Source organism: Molothrus ater, chromosome 20 (genome assembly GCF_012460135.2).
Source record: "Molothrus ater isolate BHLD 08-10-18 breed brown headed cowbird chromosome 20, BPBGC_Mater_1.1, whole genome shotgun sequence".
NCBI classification, from domain to species: domain Eukaryota; kingdom Metazoa; phylum Chordata; class Aves; order Passeriformes; family Icteridae; genus Molothrus; species Molothrus ater.
In genome coordinates this window covers 9,816,831-9,835,175 of record NC_050497.2, presented here as the reverse complement: position 1 = coordinate 9,835,175, position 18,345 = coordinate 9,816,831, and the positions used below count along the sequence as shown (strand labels likewise).

Below are 18,345 nucleotides of genomic sequence, written 5' to 3'. Positions count from 1 at the left end.
AGCCCCTGACAGCCAGGCCTGAGACAGGAGCCTGGCAGGCAGCAGAATGCCTCCCAACATCCACTGCTGATCTGCTCTGAAAGCAGATGAAGGTGCCAGCTCTGCAGTCACCTTCACCTGGCACAGGGAGCTGCCCACTGCGGCCACGGCCGTGTCCAGGCTCGGACCTGCTGCCAGGGAAACGCTCCAGCAGGAAAATGCTGAGGGCTCTGATGCCATCAGGGCTCAGCTGACATTCCCACCCTGCAGCCTGGAGAACTTCTCTGGGCGAGACCTGCCAACGCTCTGTACGTACCTAAGGCATCTTGTAAGTATTTCTGCCCCACCAGCTTCAGGTATTCTTCGATTGCTTTGGTGGCCAGTGTGTTCTCCCTGAAAATGAGATGCTCATTCTCACCACAGCGATCAACTTCAGACATCATCAGGTCAGTCAAGAAATCCTGGAAAGCAAAGCCCATGGTGGGTGACCATGCACTGACATTGGTTCCACAGAGCTGCAGCTGCCCAGCCCTGACAGGTCCCACCTTTGTGAGCCACCCGAGGGACTGGAGGTGCTGCAGGTGGTCCTGTGTGAACACTGCCTCACCACCTGCCCAAACTTCCTCAGAGATGAGGAGAAATAAACCTCTGGAGAGCCTCAACTCTTGCACCCCAACAATGACTCATCCCAGACCCGCAGCTGCCTCTCCATCAGTGCTGCTCTTTGGCTGCTCTCGTGTCAGCCTCACATTCTGTGGGCAAAACCTCTTCTCCCTCTTAAACATGGCTGTGTTTGGTGTCCAAATGCACTGGCTGCAAACCAGGGCCATGCTCCAATGTCATGAGTTGTGCCCAGTTAATGGCTGAGACACAAGCCTTAGATATGCACTGAGATACTCAAATTTCCCATTTCCTCCCTATTCATGGAGATAAACAGCATTGATAGTGCCCATTTTGGGCACGTTCTTGGTCTGGTGTGCACACAACCAAATCCATGGGAGGTGATAATCCCCCGTGCTGCAGAGCAATGGAAGGGGTGAGCAGGAGCAGCCCCTGACAACTGCCCCTGCATCAGTCTGGCCTCAACTGCAAATTCCAGAGGAAAATCAGCATTTTAGAGTGAGCTCCAGATCTGCTTCAGCCACAGCATTTACTGAGCGGGGGGTCAGGAGCTCCTGGGCATGCACTGATCTGAGTGTGCTGCAGCCAGGCCTGATGCAGGAGGAATGCCAGGCACATGCTAATGCTGACACCTGTTCTCTGCACTGCTCATGGACACAGCAGCTCTGCCCAGCCCCTGCTCCTTCTCGATGCACCAGGTGCTGAGGTGTCCCCACTCACCTGAGTGACAATGGGCAGAGGCCACTGCTACTGTGCAGATCACCCATGTTAAACATCTGACTGCCTCCCATGTAGGAGACAGAGAAATGATCACACACATTCATTCACTTCCACAACCAAGGGCACCTTCTTCAACTCCTTTCCATTAAAACAACATCACCTGCTCAGTAATAACCTTCCCTAAGAAATTCTTCGCTTCCCCTGTGGGTCACAGCCCGTTCCTGGCAGGGGCAGCAGGAGCACCCCAGGCTGCCACACAGTGTCCCAGGTCCTGTTCTTGATGTCCCCAGGCACAGCAGAGCTGCCATGTCCAGCCTGTTCCAACCCACACTGGGGACAGGGGACATCAGATCCTACTCCCTGCCAGTGGCTGGATGGGAGCTCTGCACCAGATGCAACTTGCTCCGTTTCATTTTTCACACGGACATCTCTGCATTGAAAGTTTAATCAAGGTTCAACAAACAGCTTTCCCTGAACCCAGGAGGCCCAAATAATTTAATCCACAGACCCTCCATCACTGTGCTCCTGTCCCAGGCAAAGGCAAACCCTGGGGCAGGCAGGTAAACCCTGTGTAAGAGCAGACGAGGAGGGGAGGAACATCCCTGCAGTACCCAGGGACCCACTGCTCCCACCTTCCACAACACTGTGCCTGGGACCAACACACTGCCTTGACCTTCCCCAAGACCCTCCAAAAAAGCCAGAGGAGGAGCTTTGGGCTAAAAAAAAAACCCCACTTCCATTATTTCTTTAGCCAGAAGATGCCCTTCCTCAAATCCTGCTACGTCTGCAGCGCTCCGGCAGCTGCAGAGGCAAAAATCCCTCCTGGAAGCAAAGCACGTGCCTCCCTCTGCTATTTTCTCTCATTTTGCCCTTTTTATCAGCCAAGTTGGAATGAAACTTTAAACCCTGCTCAAATCCCGTTAGCTGCTATCTGGGTAACTCTATCACCTTTATCTTCCCGGGGCTCTCCCAGGGTACGTTTCAATTCCAAGCCACCGCTCAGGCTGACACAAGGTGCTGATTCTTAATTAGCAGCCGCTGACCTTGGCTTTGCTTGATTCTCTTTCCTGTCACTTTCCCAACATACTAATTATCTCAGGAACACTGAGTTTTACAGCGTCTCTTAGCCAAGTGTTTGCTTTTCCTCCTCTTGTCAGCTGAGCACTGGCTGCTGAGTCCTGCAAACCCAGGGCCAAGTGGGAGCCAGAGTTAATGTGAATTTGGGTGACTTGGGCTGATCTACAGAATTCACTAGAATATAAAACAAGGCAAGATTCCATGGCAGGACTCAACACAAAGCCAGAAAAAATCCCCTGGAAATCTCTGCTGCTGTTTTTATTCCCTATGGAGCATCTGCAGCTCAGCAGCTGGGAAAAGGACCCCTTGTCTCCAAAGTGGAAAGGAAAGCTGCTAAAGTCCCAGAGAATTCCATGATGGCACAGCAGCCAAAGCTGAGCAGTAACACTGCAGAATGTGGCCTTGCAACTGAGCAGGGAAGGAGGGGGGAGCCAGGACACCCAGCAGCATCCCAGGGGTCAGGATCCTCCCTGTCCCTGCAGGTCTGGGCTGCAGAGCCATCCAGCCGGGCTGCAGGAGCTGCCCTGGGATGTGCCAGGGGTCAAAACTGCCCCAGGCAGCATCCCTGGGTGAGTTCCTCTGCAGGGACTGCCCTGGGCAGCTCCAGGAGCCCTGGCAAGGGTCACTTCCCAGGACATCCTGGTGTCCCTGGCCCTGCCACTGGCCAGACCTTCACTTCCCCCCTCCATGGAAAAGCCACATCGGCTCTGGATCACACTTCTGCTATCTCTGCCCTAAGTACTCCAGCAGCCAGCACTCAGAAGACACAAATGGAATGCAAATACTTGTGGAATCCCTCCAGGGGCCTCACTCACCCACATACAAGGTCCTGAATAAAATGCAATAACTAAAGCCAATAAAACTCCCTGTTTCTGAGCAGCAGAGATCAGCAGGGGGTTGTTTTCAGTTAGGGCCCCTGGCAATGGAAGAAAATAAGATGCTTTATTTCATTACATCAGAGTCGAGAGGGGAAGGAAGAGGTCTACAGTCAAAATTAAGGGCTGTGGCAGTGTTCTTCAGGCTTGTTCCCATGCTTATTTTAAGGCTTTTTGCTTCAGACTGGACAGATCTGAACCTGTGCGACCCCAGTCGCTGCACATATGCTGATAAAGAAGAGCAATTCATAAATAAATAACTTCAGAGCATGACAGCACAAGGCTGCACTGGTCTCCACTTTGCACATAAAGCACCCTGTGCTATTCCAAGGCAGCTACTCCCTGGCAGGGCTGTGGTGGGAGCAGGAGCACTGCCAAGGGAGCCAACAAGGAACACAAGTCTTGTAGGACGTGTCCTCTCCAAACCCAGGAAGGATTCTGCACTTGGCCAGCCCAGCCTCTCTGGGATGCGTCCAGAGCTGGAGCACGGGGGGTGCCCAGAGCTGAGGAGCCCCATGGCCCTGCACTGCCCGGGGTGGTCACACAGCCCCTGGGCTGGAGCTGATCACTCCTGCTATTGGAACCGACTGATGGGCAGATTGACTTGGAAATAATAAGGTTCTCCAAATCACAAGCCTGATTAATAGGATTGACTTAACCTTAAGAGGATTGAATTGATAAAGGTAATAAGATTATTGCTTATTTCAAAGACTAGCTCAGAGTCCAGCTGGGCCCTTACGCAAAGGTGAAAACCACCAGTGGCCGGTAGGGCTGTAGGTTTCAGGTGCAGGAGCACTGGGACACACCCACGGGGGAGGGAACGGCGGCCCAGGAGGCTGAGGAGGAGGGACAGGAGAGCGGCAGAGGGGCAGCAGCTGGGTCCTGGACAGATGGGGTGAAACTGAGGAGCCCAGCCCCAAGTCCTCGACTCTTCCATCACACAGCTCCTCTGAGGATCTGCTCCAGACACTTCTCTGCCAGGAAACAGAGCAACGTTCCCTCCTTCGAACCCTGGAGCTCATCCCATGGCACTTTGGGCCTTTTCTAATTCTCCTTGGGCAAAGGTGAATGGCAATGTGAGGGTTAACTCCCAGCGATCTGTGTCCATCCCCTTGCTCAGGGAAATGAGCAAACCTGAGGGATACAACACCAACACACTGAGTGACCTCTCCTGTCCCTGCCTGAGCCCTGACCCGGCCCTGGCTCTGCCACTGGAACGTGGGGTTCCAGCAGATCCACACGGGGGGAGCAGCTACATCTGCTCAGCTGAGGCCCATCCTCGCAGCACAAACAAACAGGGACACATGTTTATTCCTCACTCCATTCCCAGCACCATAAATATTTATTTCCAGTGAGCAGCTGGTTAGTTAGAGCTTTGTCTAATGCTGGGTTTGATCTACCAGTGCTCTGGACAGGAGAAGTTTTTTGTATATTTATGGTCATGAACTGAGCTCTGAGAGCTCTAAGACAGCCCTGAAACAAATCTAAGCATGGAAATATTCCGGAAGCATCAAAAGTCCTTTGGGAAGGATGCAGCCACCTACCCACAACCACATCACAGGGGCCACACCAAGCCCTGTAAGGCAGAACTGAGCACTCCTGGTAACTCCAACCCTGGCAGCAGAACTGCTTTATGACTTTGTGTCTTTTGTCTGTGGGTTGCAAAATACATGAATACCACTGGGCATCTCAACATCCTTACAGGGAACAAACACTGCATCAGTGCTCTCACCAGCAAGGTGAAAACAGGTAACAAGTGACTGAGCTGAGAGGCCACATCTCTGCTTCAACCACCAAATATCCCTCTTTCATATCCCTCTTTCAGCCTTTCTTGCCATAAGAGACAAGGGACATCTTGTGTGTGCCAAGAGCTGATAATGTCTGTCAGATTTTCCAGCGGGCTGGGGCAGCTCCCTCCCCCCTGAGTGGCTGCACTCAGAACCTTATCAAAACCTCTTCCCCTCCCCTCCACCCACTGCCCTGGCAGCTGCTCAGGGCTTTCCAGGTGTGCCCCGTGCACACCAACCCAGCGCTGCAGGGATGAAGTTCTGCCCTTTCCCACACAGAGATCAAGGGAAGCACGGACTTTGACTCCAGAGGGGACTCTCCTTTCATGCTCCACTTTTTAACCTATTGTGATACAGCTACAGCCCAGGAAGAAGCAGAGATTTAGGGAAAAAAAAAATTCAGCTCCAGCCCTTGTCCCTCTTCCACCTGCAGCCCCAGGTGTTCCTGTCCCCCCGGCAGGAGGGACTCTGGGTTCAGCAGCTCCAGGTAACCACACCTGGCTGGCAGGGTGTCCCTCGGTGGCCGTGGGTAGGGGTGGCCGTGCCTCTCCAGGGACACTGGGACCTGGCTGTGTCTGGCACGTGGCACCATCACCCCCCCTCTCCTGCCCCAGCTCCGGGCAGACACGGCCCCATCCCGGCCTCATTAAGGGATTACCCCGTATTTACAGCAAATCGCTGCAGGAAAACACGGCCCGAAACAGCCCAACAGCAATTAGCTGCTAACGAGTCTTCCAAGATAATCTACTGGACACTTGTGTCACAGTCCGGCCGTAATTGCTGCTTTAGCCCAGCTACAGCAGCCAAGAGCCACAAAACCCCTTTATCAGAGAAATCAATCAGTGGCTGCCGATGGCCACGGCCGCAGGGCAGGGGGGATTTTGCAGGGCTCACTGGGAAGGCTCCTGGTGATGCACAAGGATGAGGAACCCACCTCTAGCCCGGGCAAGCTTCTGAGAGTCACCAGGGGACCGAGGCCTGGAGAAGGGGGGGTCCCTGCCCTGCTGTCCCTCACTCAGGGGTCAGGGTGCTGGGGCAGCCAGGGGAGCTCTCCTGAGGGGTACTGGGGTGCACTCACATCCCCCAGGCAGGGCTTTCTTCTCTCATTCATTATTTTTCTACCTTTCTGCTGCTCTTCCCTCTCCCTACTTGTCCAGCCCAGGATGCAGCACCTGGTTCCCATGCTCCAATAACTCCTGTTGCTCTGACAGCTCCCCAAACCCCGCGCTAATGCTGATGGCAGATGACAGGCAGCGAGAGCAGAAGCTCCATTTTAGGGGAAAAGTCATCAAGTCTGTTTACTGTTTGCTGTGTCCCCTGTATAAAGCCTCTGGGATCTCAAGCACTGATGCAGACACATGTCTGGAAACACACTTGCTCCCTCTGGAGCCTCTCCAGTACCGAGAGGCAGAGGAAAAAGGTTGGAGCAGTGACAACCACTCTCAGCCATGCCCACACATGATCCATGGTGATTAAGACTGGGATGACACTTGAAGCCTTTTGCACCAGAACCATGTAAACTGTGGACAGGGTCTTGCATGGCCATGTTATTCCCACAAAGCTCTGGCATTAGAGCTGCAGGAGCCACAGTGAGGGGAAGCAGAGCTCCTGGTGCCAGCACGAGGCAGGGCTGTGCCCAGGAACCATGGGCTGACAGCTCTGGAGCCCTGGACAAGGAGTGGGCAGAGACACCAAGCACAGCTCCTGTGGAGCCACAGCCTTACTCCCCACAGGTCCCTCCCTGCACTCCTGGGATCAGGAGGCTTTAGCAGGGCTATTTTCTCTGCTGCTGCTGCAGGCCCCCAGCTCCCAATCCTCTCAGCGAGCTTTGCCTGCCTTGAACCAGATGAGGAAGCCAAGGCACTTCTCTGTCTGACAGATGGCAACTCACCCTAATCCACGAGCCCAGCCACGGGCCCGGCAGCAGCAGCAGCTGCCAAGGAAGCAGAGCCTTGTGACTGCCCCTCAGGTGAGGAGCTCACCACGTCTCCTCTGCACTGAGAAAGCTCTGGACATCTTGCCCTTCCCCAGCTCTCCCCTGCAGAGTGCAGGGAGATGGTGACACAAAACCAGCGATGCTTTAACTCCTGCAGCCCTGACATGGGCACTGCCCGCTGTGTCTGAGCCAGGCCACAGGGATGGAGGATGCTCTGCAGTGGGGTCACTCCCTGCCCTGTGTGCTGGGCATCCCAGCTCTGCCCACCCTGCCTGCTCCCTCATGGATCACAACCAGGAGTAACTCCCACTCTCTGCCTCCTCCTGGCCTGCTTCTCCCCCAGACCTGGCAGTGCATTCCCAACCATGAAGGAAGCTCAAAGTGATCCACAAAGGCTGAACTTCCAACCATGTGCAAGTTGGTGGCATGAACCTCCAATGAGCACTGCCATGGGAGCACCCCTGGACCCCCTTCCAAAAGCAATAGGGTGGACCCTGAAGACCAAGAGCTGGTTCAGAGACGAGCATGCCTGCAGGCACTTTGGTCTGGAATTCTGGAGAGGCTGCTCCCTCCGTTCAGCTGCACTGTGCAGAGTGCTCAGCACAGAGGGAGCACCAGAACACCCAGCACACACAGGCTGCACAGCTCAGGCCAGCACTGCTTACATTCCATCCTGGAAAATTGCCTTCTTGCTTACTTTCACAACTGTGCCTGTTTATACAGAAAGAGCCTGGCCCCTGAGCCTCCAGAAGGAGAAGAGTGAAGCAAAGTGGCTCAGTTGGTGTCTCGTGGTCCCACCAACCTCTCTGCTAATTAAGCAACTTGTGCTGTGTGTGCTACCAACTGGTTTGCAATCAAAAGGAAAACAGAGCACATTAATGATGGCCCGAAGCCCAGCTGATGAGTTTTCCCAACCCAACCCCAGAGTCTGCTCTGACAGTGCCAGAGGGGACACCACAGGTGGCAGAGGGGACACCACAGGTGGCAGGGGTCCTACCTTGGCCTTGCCCGTGCTCTGCAGGATGTGCACCAGCGCTGACGCCATCTCCTCCTTGTTCTTGACGCTCAGCGAGGGCTCCAGCACCGAGCACAGCACCATGTAGTTGTTGGTGATGTACTCAGCAAACTCCTTGTACATCTCCATGGGGAGGATGCTCATGCTCTGGTAGCGGGATTTGATGCGGATCATGGGCCCTGGGGACTTGCCCTTGCCAGGGTTGGGGCTCACCACTGGGTACCATTTCTCCACGAACTGCCGGCCCGTCACCGAGCTCACCGGGATGTTCACCTGCCCAATGAAGTTGGTCTTGTCCTTCTTCTTCTTCTTGTCAGTCTCTTTGTATAAGTGCACAGTAATGTTTTTGAGCGATGGGAGGTTATTAAATTCAAAGTGCTCCCCCCAAAAGACATTATCAGTTTTCAATTTACACGTAGTTCGTGCATAAAGAACGTCATCCAGGCATAATTCACACAAGTACTTTTTCTTAGCTGGCAGGTCCTTGGCTTCGATAATCCATAACTTTAACATATTCTCTACCCTTCTGCTGTTGTCCTGTAAAAAAGAGGTGGAAAAAAAAAGGTCAATAAAAAACCTCACAAAGCCAAGAACAACAAAACTGGAGATATGAATTAATTATTTCGGATGTGCTAAATGAGCGGAGGCTTAATTACACTTTATTTTAAGGAAATACTGGCTCTCAAGAATTTGCATAATAACACTACTTATGTTAATTTTCCAAAATATCATCGTGCTCTCCATGTCTGTTGGTGCCAATTAATATAAGGAACAAGGAAGATAAAACCCCTCCAAATCATAAATGTACCATTTCCCATTCCCTGCCAAGAGGGCCTCTGAAGAATCTGAAAGAACCTCACTGGTCCTGAATGGTTTGTGCAAAGCAGAAGCTGTTACAGGTATTTCACAGCCTCCTCTCCTTTCAGCAGAGCTGCCTTACAGCAGCACTGAGTTCATGATATTTCCTGTAACACAGCAACACAAGGGGACCTGAATGCACACCCAGGGATCACCTCATCCACCAAAGGCAGGGAAAAACCTGCTTGTAAAACCTCACCATATTTTAGGGCAGAAGTCCAGAGCACCCAAGTTAAACACTGAGAGGAATCATGGGAGAGGGCATCCCATGGGAGAATCAAGACAATTCGGAGACAGAAATCTGCCTTGGATATCTTTTAAACAATACCAGAGCCAAGAATACCGTGGATCTTTCAGAGCTCCCTCGTGATGCTGACCTCATCCTGGAAGAACATCCAGGGGTATTTGCTGCAGGAGTGACTCCACAGATAAAGCACTGGCAGCTGCACCACTGCTGGGATTCTGCAAACCCTGTTTTGTTTGGAAACCCCTCACTGAAACAGCAGCCACGGCTTTCTCTGCTCAGCCCAGGAGTCTGGGCAGGAACATTTCTGCTGCAAGTCCACAATGGGGTACTGTAGGTTCAGGAAGTACACACAGGAACTGCACAAGAACACTGAATTCCTGACAGAAATTCAAGCTGGACACTGAGAGTGTATTGTCTGTGAACTCAAACAAAGATGGAAAGTCAGCCATCAGTTACTGCAGGTTTTGAGATGATGGAAACACTTCCAAATGGATTTCCACTCAACACTGCACCTTGAAGCCATAGTGACAGCCCAGCCCAGCTTGCATTCCCAGAGTTCTCTCATGCTAAGTGTGACCACACAAACCTTACAGAGCCCTCTCAGGTCAGATCACCAGGAAAAGCCCTGGGAAAGTACTGGAGCAACTGAACTTCACTGGAGCAACATGCTGCCAGAGGCAGAAGGCCACTTCTCCCCTCCACTGCTCACACTCTGATATTACAGGAAATCTTTTATTCTGACATTTGGCACTGTGCTGGGAACAACAAACCCTGAGACTGAGGGCCCCTTCAGAACCCAGCAGGCCTGGACTGAATTAGTGTGCACAGCCAGGAGTTCACAGGATCCCATCATTTCTGTCTTCTCTGACCAGCAGAAGAAGACTTGGTTGAACTCATCAGCTGTGGAATCCTGCATTAATCCTGACCAATATTTGCAGCCAACTCCAGCACAGCAGGGAAGAAACAGCTGTACATTTTATTTTAGGATGTACTTAGTCTTAGTGGGCCATAAAAATGCATATTGGGTGTCCCTGTGCTCTGGTGAAGAGAAGGATTTGTTCCTGTAAATCCCAGGGGAAGACTTTGCACCTCGACTGGCTGGAGAAGGGAAAGCTGCATTCCACTGTCACCTCTGGAAATGGACATCTGAGCTCCCCCATGACTAAAGCAGGAGCTGTGTCCGGAGCTGACACGTGAACTCCTCAGGCTGTTCAGCCTGGTGCCTTTGCTGGCAGCTACCTGACATCTGTCCCAAGGCTTCTGGAGGTGACAGCCCCATGGAAGTGGCAAGGACCATCAGTAACAGCAGCACTGAGGATTCATCTGATCAATTCTTAGCAAGAGCTGAAGCAGCATGTGCTGAGAAGAGAGGGGAAGGAATAATTGGTGCTTGTCTGTAAATATAATTGTGGAAGAAAGCAATATGGAAAAAGGCTGACCCCGAGCTCCACTTACTCACTCCAATGACAATACACCCCCTGCTGCTCCCTGCACTGGGCTATAGGATGTAATAACTGGGGACTGAACTAGAGCAGAGGCAGCTCCTCCCGGCCCTACCTTGTTGGGGTGCACGGCACGCCGCAGGTTCTCCATCCATTTATCTCGCTCTGCTGCCGAACGACACGAGAAGCATTTACTTCCTGATGAAGTCGTCACCTACAGGGAAAGGAACAGGATTATGTCCTGACCAGCACACTGCAGAGTGTGGCTGGGGAGAGAGGGGGGCTTAGGGAAGATGCTACTGGATTTTATTTATTTTTTTTTTAAGTGAACAGCTTTACCCAAGCATGAAGCAACAGCCCCTAAGGCTGGTGGAAAAACAGGACAACTCTGTATGTCACAGAAATAATCATAGAAGCAAACTCCAATTACTTCTCCCCTTCCACACCAGAAAACACTAGATAATGGGCCCCATGCATGTGATGCTTTAAACCACCAAGTTCCACAACTGAGGGAGTGCAAATCCTCAGATGAACTAAAGATAAATTGGAACTCTGAGTGGTTACTTGGCATTCCTCCAGGCTCAGCCCAAAGCCTGTGACAGTAACAACCCATTCCTTGTTCCCAGCAGAACACTGCCTCAAAAAGCCTGCTTTCCCACCTTCCCCCTTGGTGTCCTGTGGCTCCTGGAGCCCTTGCTGTGAAGACCATGGGGACAGGTGTGTCCAGCCCCTCCTGGCCATGGCCCAGCTGGGGCACTCAGAGCTCACAGCACCCATCCCCAGCTGGGGAGAACCAGGGGGCCCTCCCAACCTGGACATGGCTGGAAGTGCTGCTGAGCCCTCCTCTCACCTCTCATGCTTCCAGGTCAAGGGATTTTCTGCAGTATTTCTGTGACTTTCTCTGGCCATTGGGAGTTCATAGCCAGGGTTTGAGAAACACACTCACAGCAGTGACATTTCCAGTGGTGCAAGTGCCCCTTATTCCTCATCACACTCCTGCTATCCCAAGGACAGCCAATCCTGCTGAGCCCATGGAAGCACCACTGTCTGGCAGCCCAGAATGACAGGCACCAAATTTCCTTCCTATGCCCCCATGTCAAACTTCCTTGGCATCAAAGCCAACAGCTCCCTGCACCTGCTCCTCACACACAGATATTCCCCAAGCTGCCACCTCCTCCACTCGTGCTGGTCCTGGCCACCAGGAACGTGGCTCCAGCTCTCTGCCCTTTGCATTTCTTTTGCCCAGCAATATTCAGCATGTACAGCTCTGCTGGGAGGCTGAATGGACCTGGCTGGTACTTTAAATAACTCCCCTCTGAGCTTCATTTCCGCCAGTCTCAACCTGCAGAGTTATTTGTGAGTGCTTTATCATCTCCCAGTGTTTGTGTTTACACACTGTGCACTGGGTTATCAGCTTCTGGGAGACACAATCTCCTTTAATTTCATGTATCTCCCAGAAGCCCAACCTGTTCTTACAGCAGAGCTGGCACTTGCTAAGATTTGTCATTAGCAAACCTCCATGATAAGTTGAGCACATCCCCTCCTTTGAACACAGAGCAGGGCAGAATGAGGAGAGGCTGTTCTGTCTTTACACAAAAACGCAAAGAATCTTCCAACCCTTGGTATTCCAGAGGCTTTCTCCTTCCTTTTCAGAGAGGAATTCTTCCAGTCCTTGCACCCTTTTCTATTCTGCCTGTAAAATACATTCAGCTGAGCACTCCAGCTCTCCTGGAGTTCCAAGAACAGACTCCATACCAGCAGGCCCAGCAGTGTCACCTTTCCAGCCTCCTTTCACACTCCAGAGCATTTCCAGCTTATCCAGAATCTCCCATGACAAACCCCCCTGCCCCATCTCCTCTCCACTGCTGCTGATGCTCCTTTCACCTCCATCCTTGAGCCTTCCCAACAGAGCTCTGCTGGCACACAGGACTGTCACTGTGTTTTCTTGCCACACTTAGGTAAACACATGCATTATCATGGCCAAATTCCTTATTCTATTTTAAATCAATTATAAATTAATCTTTCAAAACCTAAAAAAACTGTAACTGTCATACTGAGGTGAGAGAAGAGGAAAATTGTGTGTCAGATACGAAATGTGTCTTGGTCTGATGGGAGCTGAAGATCACATCTACCATGTGTGACCAAAAATCTAATTTCCCCCAGATTTGTAATCAGATCCCAGCTTTGAGTTCTGACTTAAATATCATATGGCATTAATGATCTTTATGAGATATTAATTAACTTTATAAAGAGAGTATTCTGGTCTCATCAAGATTTTGGATATACTGGAATGCTGTTAATGTACAGGACAAACTCAATTAATAAAACTCATTAGTTCCTGAAATGTTACTTTTCCTAGTCATTATCCCCAGTCCTTGGATGGACAATCTGTCCAGATAAAATCTTGTCTTTTCAAGACAATCCTGAGGTACAGGGTGGCTTCACTTGAGGGGCCATGCATGGAGTACCAGGGGATGCTAACTGAGCACTGAGGGTGCTTCACTCCTGTCCAGGGGATTTTCCAAGGCTCACTCAGGGCTCAGCTGCACCCCTGGCCCTGCAGCTGCTCCAGGCATGAAGGGCCACACGAGCAATGGCCAACGTTTGCACAGCTGGATCCAATTTACTGCTGCTAAATTTAGCTCCACTAAATTCTCCCTTGCTGAGCAAGGCCAGGATGAGGCAACAAGCTCAGCTGTATTGGAGCAATCAGAGTTTGTCTTTCACTCAGCTGTGTCCTGGGACAGTTCATGCACGACTGTGCAAGGGGACAAGGCTTTGGTCTGCCAAGACCTAAGAGAGCCCCTCAGCCCTAATGGCCCTGCCTGGCCCAGGGCCTCCAAAATCCAGGGCCAGGAACAGGCTCTGGGAGCCTGGGCTCTGAGCCTCTGCTCCTGGCTGAGATGCCCAGTGTATATTTAGCACACGCAGCACGTGCAGTGGCACGGGATGATTTGCTGACTGAGGAGTCTTGCAAGGAGAAAGAAGATGATGCTGAGTAATTTAAAAAAAAAAATCAATGAAGGAAACAAGTAAATACCGACTGCCAAGTACTCAGCAAGTGAGAAAAAAGCAAGTTTCACAAAACTAAGTAAGCAGAAAAAGCCAAATGCAGCCTGTGGAAAAGCCCTGCCCTGGTACTGATTGTGCTCCCTGGCAGAGCTGAGGGGAGCAGGGCTGAGCACGTCTGAATGCAGGGTGGTGGGGACAGAAGGGAGGAACAATTCCCTGCACCTTCATCCACCAGCTGCCTCCCAAGGAGCCACTTGGTTGTTTTCCACTGCAGATGGCTCTGGCACCTCTCGCTTTTGTCTCCGTCTGGGTGTGCTGCCAGTTCCTCTCCAAGCTGCTCTGCTCCATCTGCAGCTGTGTCAGATCCTCCTGGCCCGGTCCCCGGGGGAGGAGCTGTGTCAGGTGAGCACTGATGGCCCCAGGCCAGCTGGGGATGGAACAGCTCCGGGCACTGTCCCTGCCTGGCCACCAGAAGGTGAAGGATTGAGCAAGGCTGGCAGTGCCCAGCAGGAGCCTCAGTGCCCGGCTGGGGACACCAGCCCTGCCTGGCCCCAGCACTTCTCCCGAGGGAGCAGCTCCACAACAGCCTCAAGGGGCAGGGATGAGGCACCACCACCAACTGCAGCACCTTCCCCACCCACTGCACAGAAAACACCTCAGCTCCCCTCATCCCTGATCCTTCTCACCTGGCATTTCTTGGCCAGGGCTGCTTCTCCAGGACATCCCCTGAGCTCCTGGTGTCCCTCAGTGGTACCCCAGAGCTGTGGGCCGTAGTCACTGCCTGGCCCCCAGCTGGGACCCCAGACTGCAAACTCACTCCAGTGCTGACCTCACTGCCACTTCCAGAGGCTCTCAGGAGCCACCAGACCAGGGCATTGACACAAAGTGCCATTTGGCTCTCACCTCGGTGCCTCCTGCTGGAGCTTGCTGGTGAGCAGCCACCAGTGACAAATCAATGTCCCTGTTGGTTCCTGGCATTCTTCCTCTCCTCTGCAGGGTTTGCAGAACAGCAATTAACACGTTCTTTTTTTACAGCGTGACTTCTCTTTATCCAACTCATTTAACCCCAAAATTTTCTTCCTCCTTCCAAGTGCTTGGCTTGTATAACTTTCCTCTCACTCAACTTTCTACAAGTTCTGTTCATATCCCTTCCTCTCCTCTTGTGGGCTGAACAGAATTGGTAAACAACTCTTATATTATGGATGTCACATCTATTTTCCATCTAGCTTCATTTTATCTTTCTTGAGTGGAATGTAATAGAGGACACATAATTTACAAAACTGTTCCCCTCCTGACCCATTGCACTTGCTCAATTCCACAAAGAATGAACAGCAATGCAAAATTTATACTTCAGCCAACAGAGTTTATGTTTGAGGCTATTCTTTTGTAAGACTGTTTTCATGTTATATTTTAAGAAATAGATCTTTTAACTCACTCATTTCAAAATGTGCTGATTTCAGTAAAGAAAAATGTCTTTATCTTTCCAGTCTGATTCCTCTGAACACTGGCATGTATTCTCATCCAGCACTGCCCATCCAAGGACAGCCTGCAGCCCCATCACCCCTACAGCACAATCCAAATACAGCTACACCATTTATCTGCTTCTCTGTGTCCAAGCACAAACAGGTGTTACCTGCTCTTCACAGGAACACAAATATCCAGGGCCTTATTACTGTAAGAAAACCATTTCCCAGTTCTGTACCCAGCCACTGCCATAAGCAATAATACTTTGCCATCCACAATTCAGGACAAATGATTCCCAAGATATCCTGTACTGAATTATCCAGCTACAGCCTGGGTTGTACGTGTCCTCCTCCCTCCTGCTAGCACAGACCTTACCACATGCCATAACAGATGTCAAAGGAATCTGAAATGCTCACAGATTTTTCTATTTACCCAAACAAGGGAAGCTTCAGTTTTCTAGACAAAGTCCTCCACACTCCCACTGACAGCAGCAGGCTGGCTCTGTGACCACATGCAATGTCTCTGGGAACCCTGAGTAGGGATTAGCACTTCCCAGTATCTGTATGAACATAAACTGTAGGGGCATAAACAAATTCATGCTCTGCTGATACACAGCCCTAAGCAGTGCAGCACCTGTGCCAGCAGCTCTGCTTTACAAGGAGCTCACTGCTCTGATTGTGTGGATATGATCCTCCTTGGAAAGATGGGAGCAATTTTCTGCCTATGAAATGGTCTCTGTGCAGCAATTCTGAGCAGCAATGTTTGGAAACAGCCAGGCCCCAGATGCCAGCCCACACCTGGCTCCCCAGAACAGCCCCAGCACGGCTCCTTACCTCAAAGCAGTAGTCCTGTCCCAGGATGCTACTGTGGACTGGCTTGATGACCACCTCCTCCTCCATGCTGAGATCCAGAGCCTCAACAGCACTACTGGGACTGAGCAGGGACTCGTGGGAGCGCGACTCCTTCAGCCTCGGCATTAGATGGGATCTGGAGGAACACAGAACAGCGTCAGAGGATGCTCTCCTTCCCAGAGAACCCTGCCAGCAACATCTGCTAGCAACAACTGCACAATATTCCTGGGAATGTTCTGCCATGAAATAACTGAGGGCCCTGAAGAACAAGGCTTGTTACACTGTCCCATTTGTAATTTCTGCTCTAAAGGTTCTGTAACTGGCAGTATGAGCAGTAAAACAATTTTTCCCAACTCCAATGCAGTCAGGAGTCAATTCTTTAGAGCTTTGCACACTGTGGGGTCTCTGAACAACTGAATCAAACTCTGAATAGCCACCACACCTGCTGAAGGAGGCTTCCCAGGTGTGGGGTGCTCCTAAAGGAGCCTTCCCAGGTGTGGGGTGCAGCAGTGGGGATGCATTGGAGGGCAGCTGCACCACCAGGTCTACAGCTCAGGTGCTGAGCTCTGGTGGTGCCAGAACCTCACCAGAACAGCCACATCTGGACGTGCACTCTGTCACCAACAACCCTTGGGCTTGTGAGCTCTCTCTGATTGTCACACACACCCCTGGGATGGGGACAGTGTGGAAAATGAGGCTGTGATAGCCCTATGGATTGATCTAAATGCTCTGGAGTCCCACTGGCAGCATTTAGCAGCGGGGAGCCCACAGACAGTGAGCAGAGCACCATTTTTGAGACAGCCAATACAATCAATGGTGCTGTAACTCTTAAAGCAAAACCAGAGAGCTCAAGGGGAAGAAAAAAAAAAAAGAAAGATAGTTACGTACTCCCAGGGAAAACACAGCAAACCCATGAAGTGGCAAGGGAAAAAATAACTTGGGTGCAAAGGGAGCAGCTGCCTTCTCTATAGCCTGCACCACATCAGATGTTCCTAGGCCAGAGCTCTGATCCTGGTAACTCTGACCTTTAAAACCTCTGGCAAGCACTTGGGGGCTCCCAAAGAGACCAAATGTCCCTGCCACAAAGGGGCTGTGACGCCTTCTCCAAAGGCATGGAAGGACAGCAAGAAGGGGAGTTTGTGATATTCTCAGCATGGTCTTTCATGAGTCAAACAACAATGCTCCCAGTATGCTCCCAGCTTGCTCTGGTGTGTGCGCTGGGTTCTGTTGTTCTCCAGAATGAAGCTGACCAAAACAGAGAGAAATGTCAACAGTGCATGCAAAATTCATCGCTTGCAGTGAATCACACACCAGGCTGGATGCAGAAAACAGCCCAAGGAGATCCTCAGATGAACAGCAGCAGCAGATAAACAGGTGCTTCTCTAGATTTGCCATTAAGATTCAGGCCATGCACAAGCCCCAGGTGATAATGGAACTGCCTGTGGCTGTTCCCTGCCTGAGCTGCTCCATGGACAGCTCTGAGTGCCAGGGCCACCTCCTCCCCAGGGACACCAGCCTGGGGACACGCTGCCCGAGGGCTCTGGGACACCCGGGGTGCTCCCTGCACCTGCCAGGGCACCAGCCAGGACAGCTGTGGTGACACCACTGAAACATCTGCACAGCAGCCACCAGCACAGCCTTTCTGAGGGGACAGCCTGCAGCCCCCCGTGCTGAAAGCCCTGCTGGGGTCGGCCCAGTCCTGGGCTGCATCAGAAGCCCTAAGGCTCCCCATGCCATTAGCCATTCTCTCAGCTGCCCACTCACCCCACAGCTCTGTGGTGAGTAAATTGATCTTTAGGAACCCAGCACAGTCATTTCCCAGTACTTTGTGGCAATTTTACACTACCTTCAGAGAAAAGGGTCCCTATCCTTTTCCTCTGAATGATACTGTAAATGAACTCTAATACAGGCAGACAGATCAAGTTACCTCTGGATGCTGAGTGCAGAACTAATATCTAGGAGCTCAAGAACTGACAGTACAGACTTCTCACCCAGCCCAGATAAGCCCAGAAAAGCCCAGAATCAAGGCATTTCTGGTAAATCTTATTTCCATATTTTACAGATGAAATTAGAAAAGGTAAATAACCAAGTTGAGACTTGCATTCTTGTGTACACAAATATAAATACTGACAAAATAAACCACAACTCAGTACATCACTGAGTTGCATCGCCTCATGCTGGCCTAAGAATTTTTGTAAAAAATGAAAACAAAATAAGTCTACTTTTCATTTAAAATGACTGCAGCTGGATGGCCCCGGGTGGGAGTGCAGATGTGCTGTTTGAAGGATTAGCAAGGGGGAGTTTCTCAGGACACACTATGCTCCCACCAGATTCAGCAAATGTGTGTTTATATCCCTCCACACTCTGCCAAATGCCTCTGGGAATCCTAAAATGAAGGGGACTTTTTCAGGGAGTTATTTGTCAGGTCCTCTCCTCAGCAGGACCTGCTCCCACGATGTCA

General features: G+C 51.4%; 1 protein-coding gene across 9 annotated transcripts in view; it reads right to left on the bottom strand.

The window, feature by feature from the left end:
- DAB2IP (DAB2 interacting protein) overlaps positions 1 to 18,345 on the bottom strand; it is a 156,911-nt gene that overhangs the window by 21,973 nt on the left and 116,593 nt on the right. For all 9 annotated transcript variants that reach the window (XM_036393687.2, XM_036393691.1, XM_036393693.2 and 6 more), the window contains 4 exons: positions 15,867 to 16,020; positions 10,673 to 10,771; positions 7,993 to 8,547; positions 296 to 440 (listed from right to left, as the gene is read on the bottom strand). In XM_036393687.2, the coding sequence (XP_036249580.1) occupies positions 296 to 440; positions 7,993 to 8,547; positions 10,673 to 10,771; positions 15,867 to 16,020 (953 nt within the window). The remainder of the gene's footprint in view (positions 1 to 295; positions 441 to 7,992; positions 8,548 to 10,672; positions 10,772 to 15,866; positions 16,021 to 18,345) is intronic.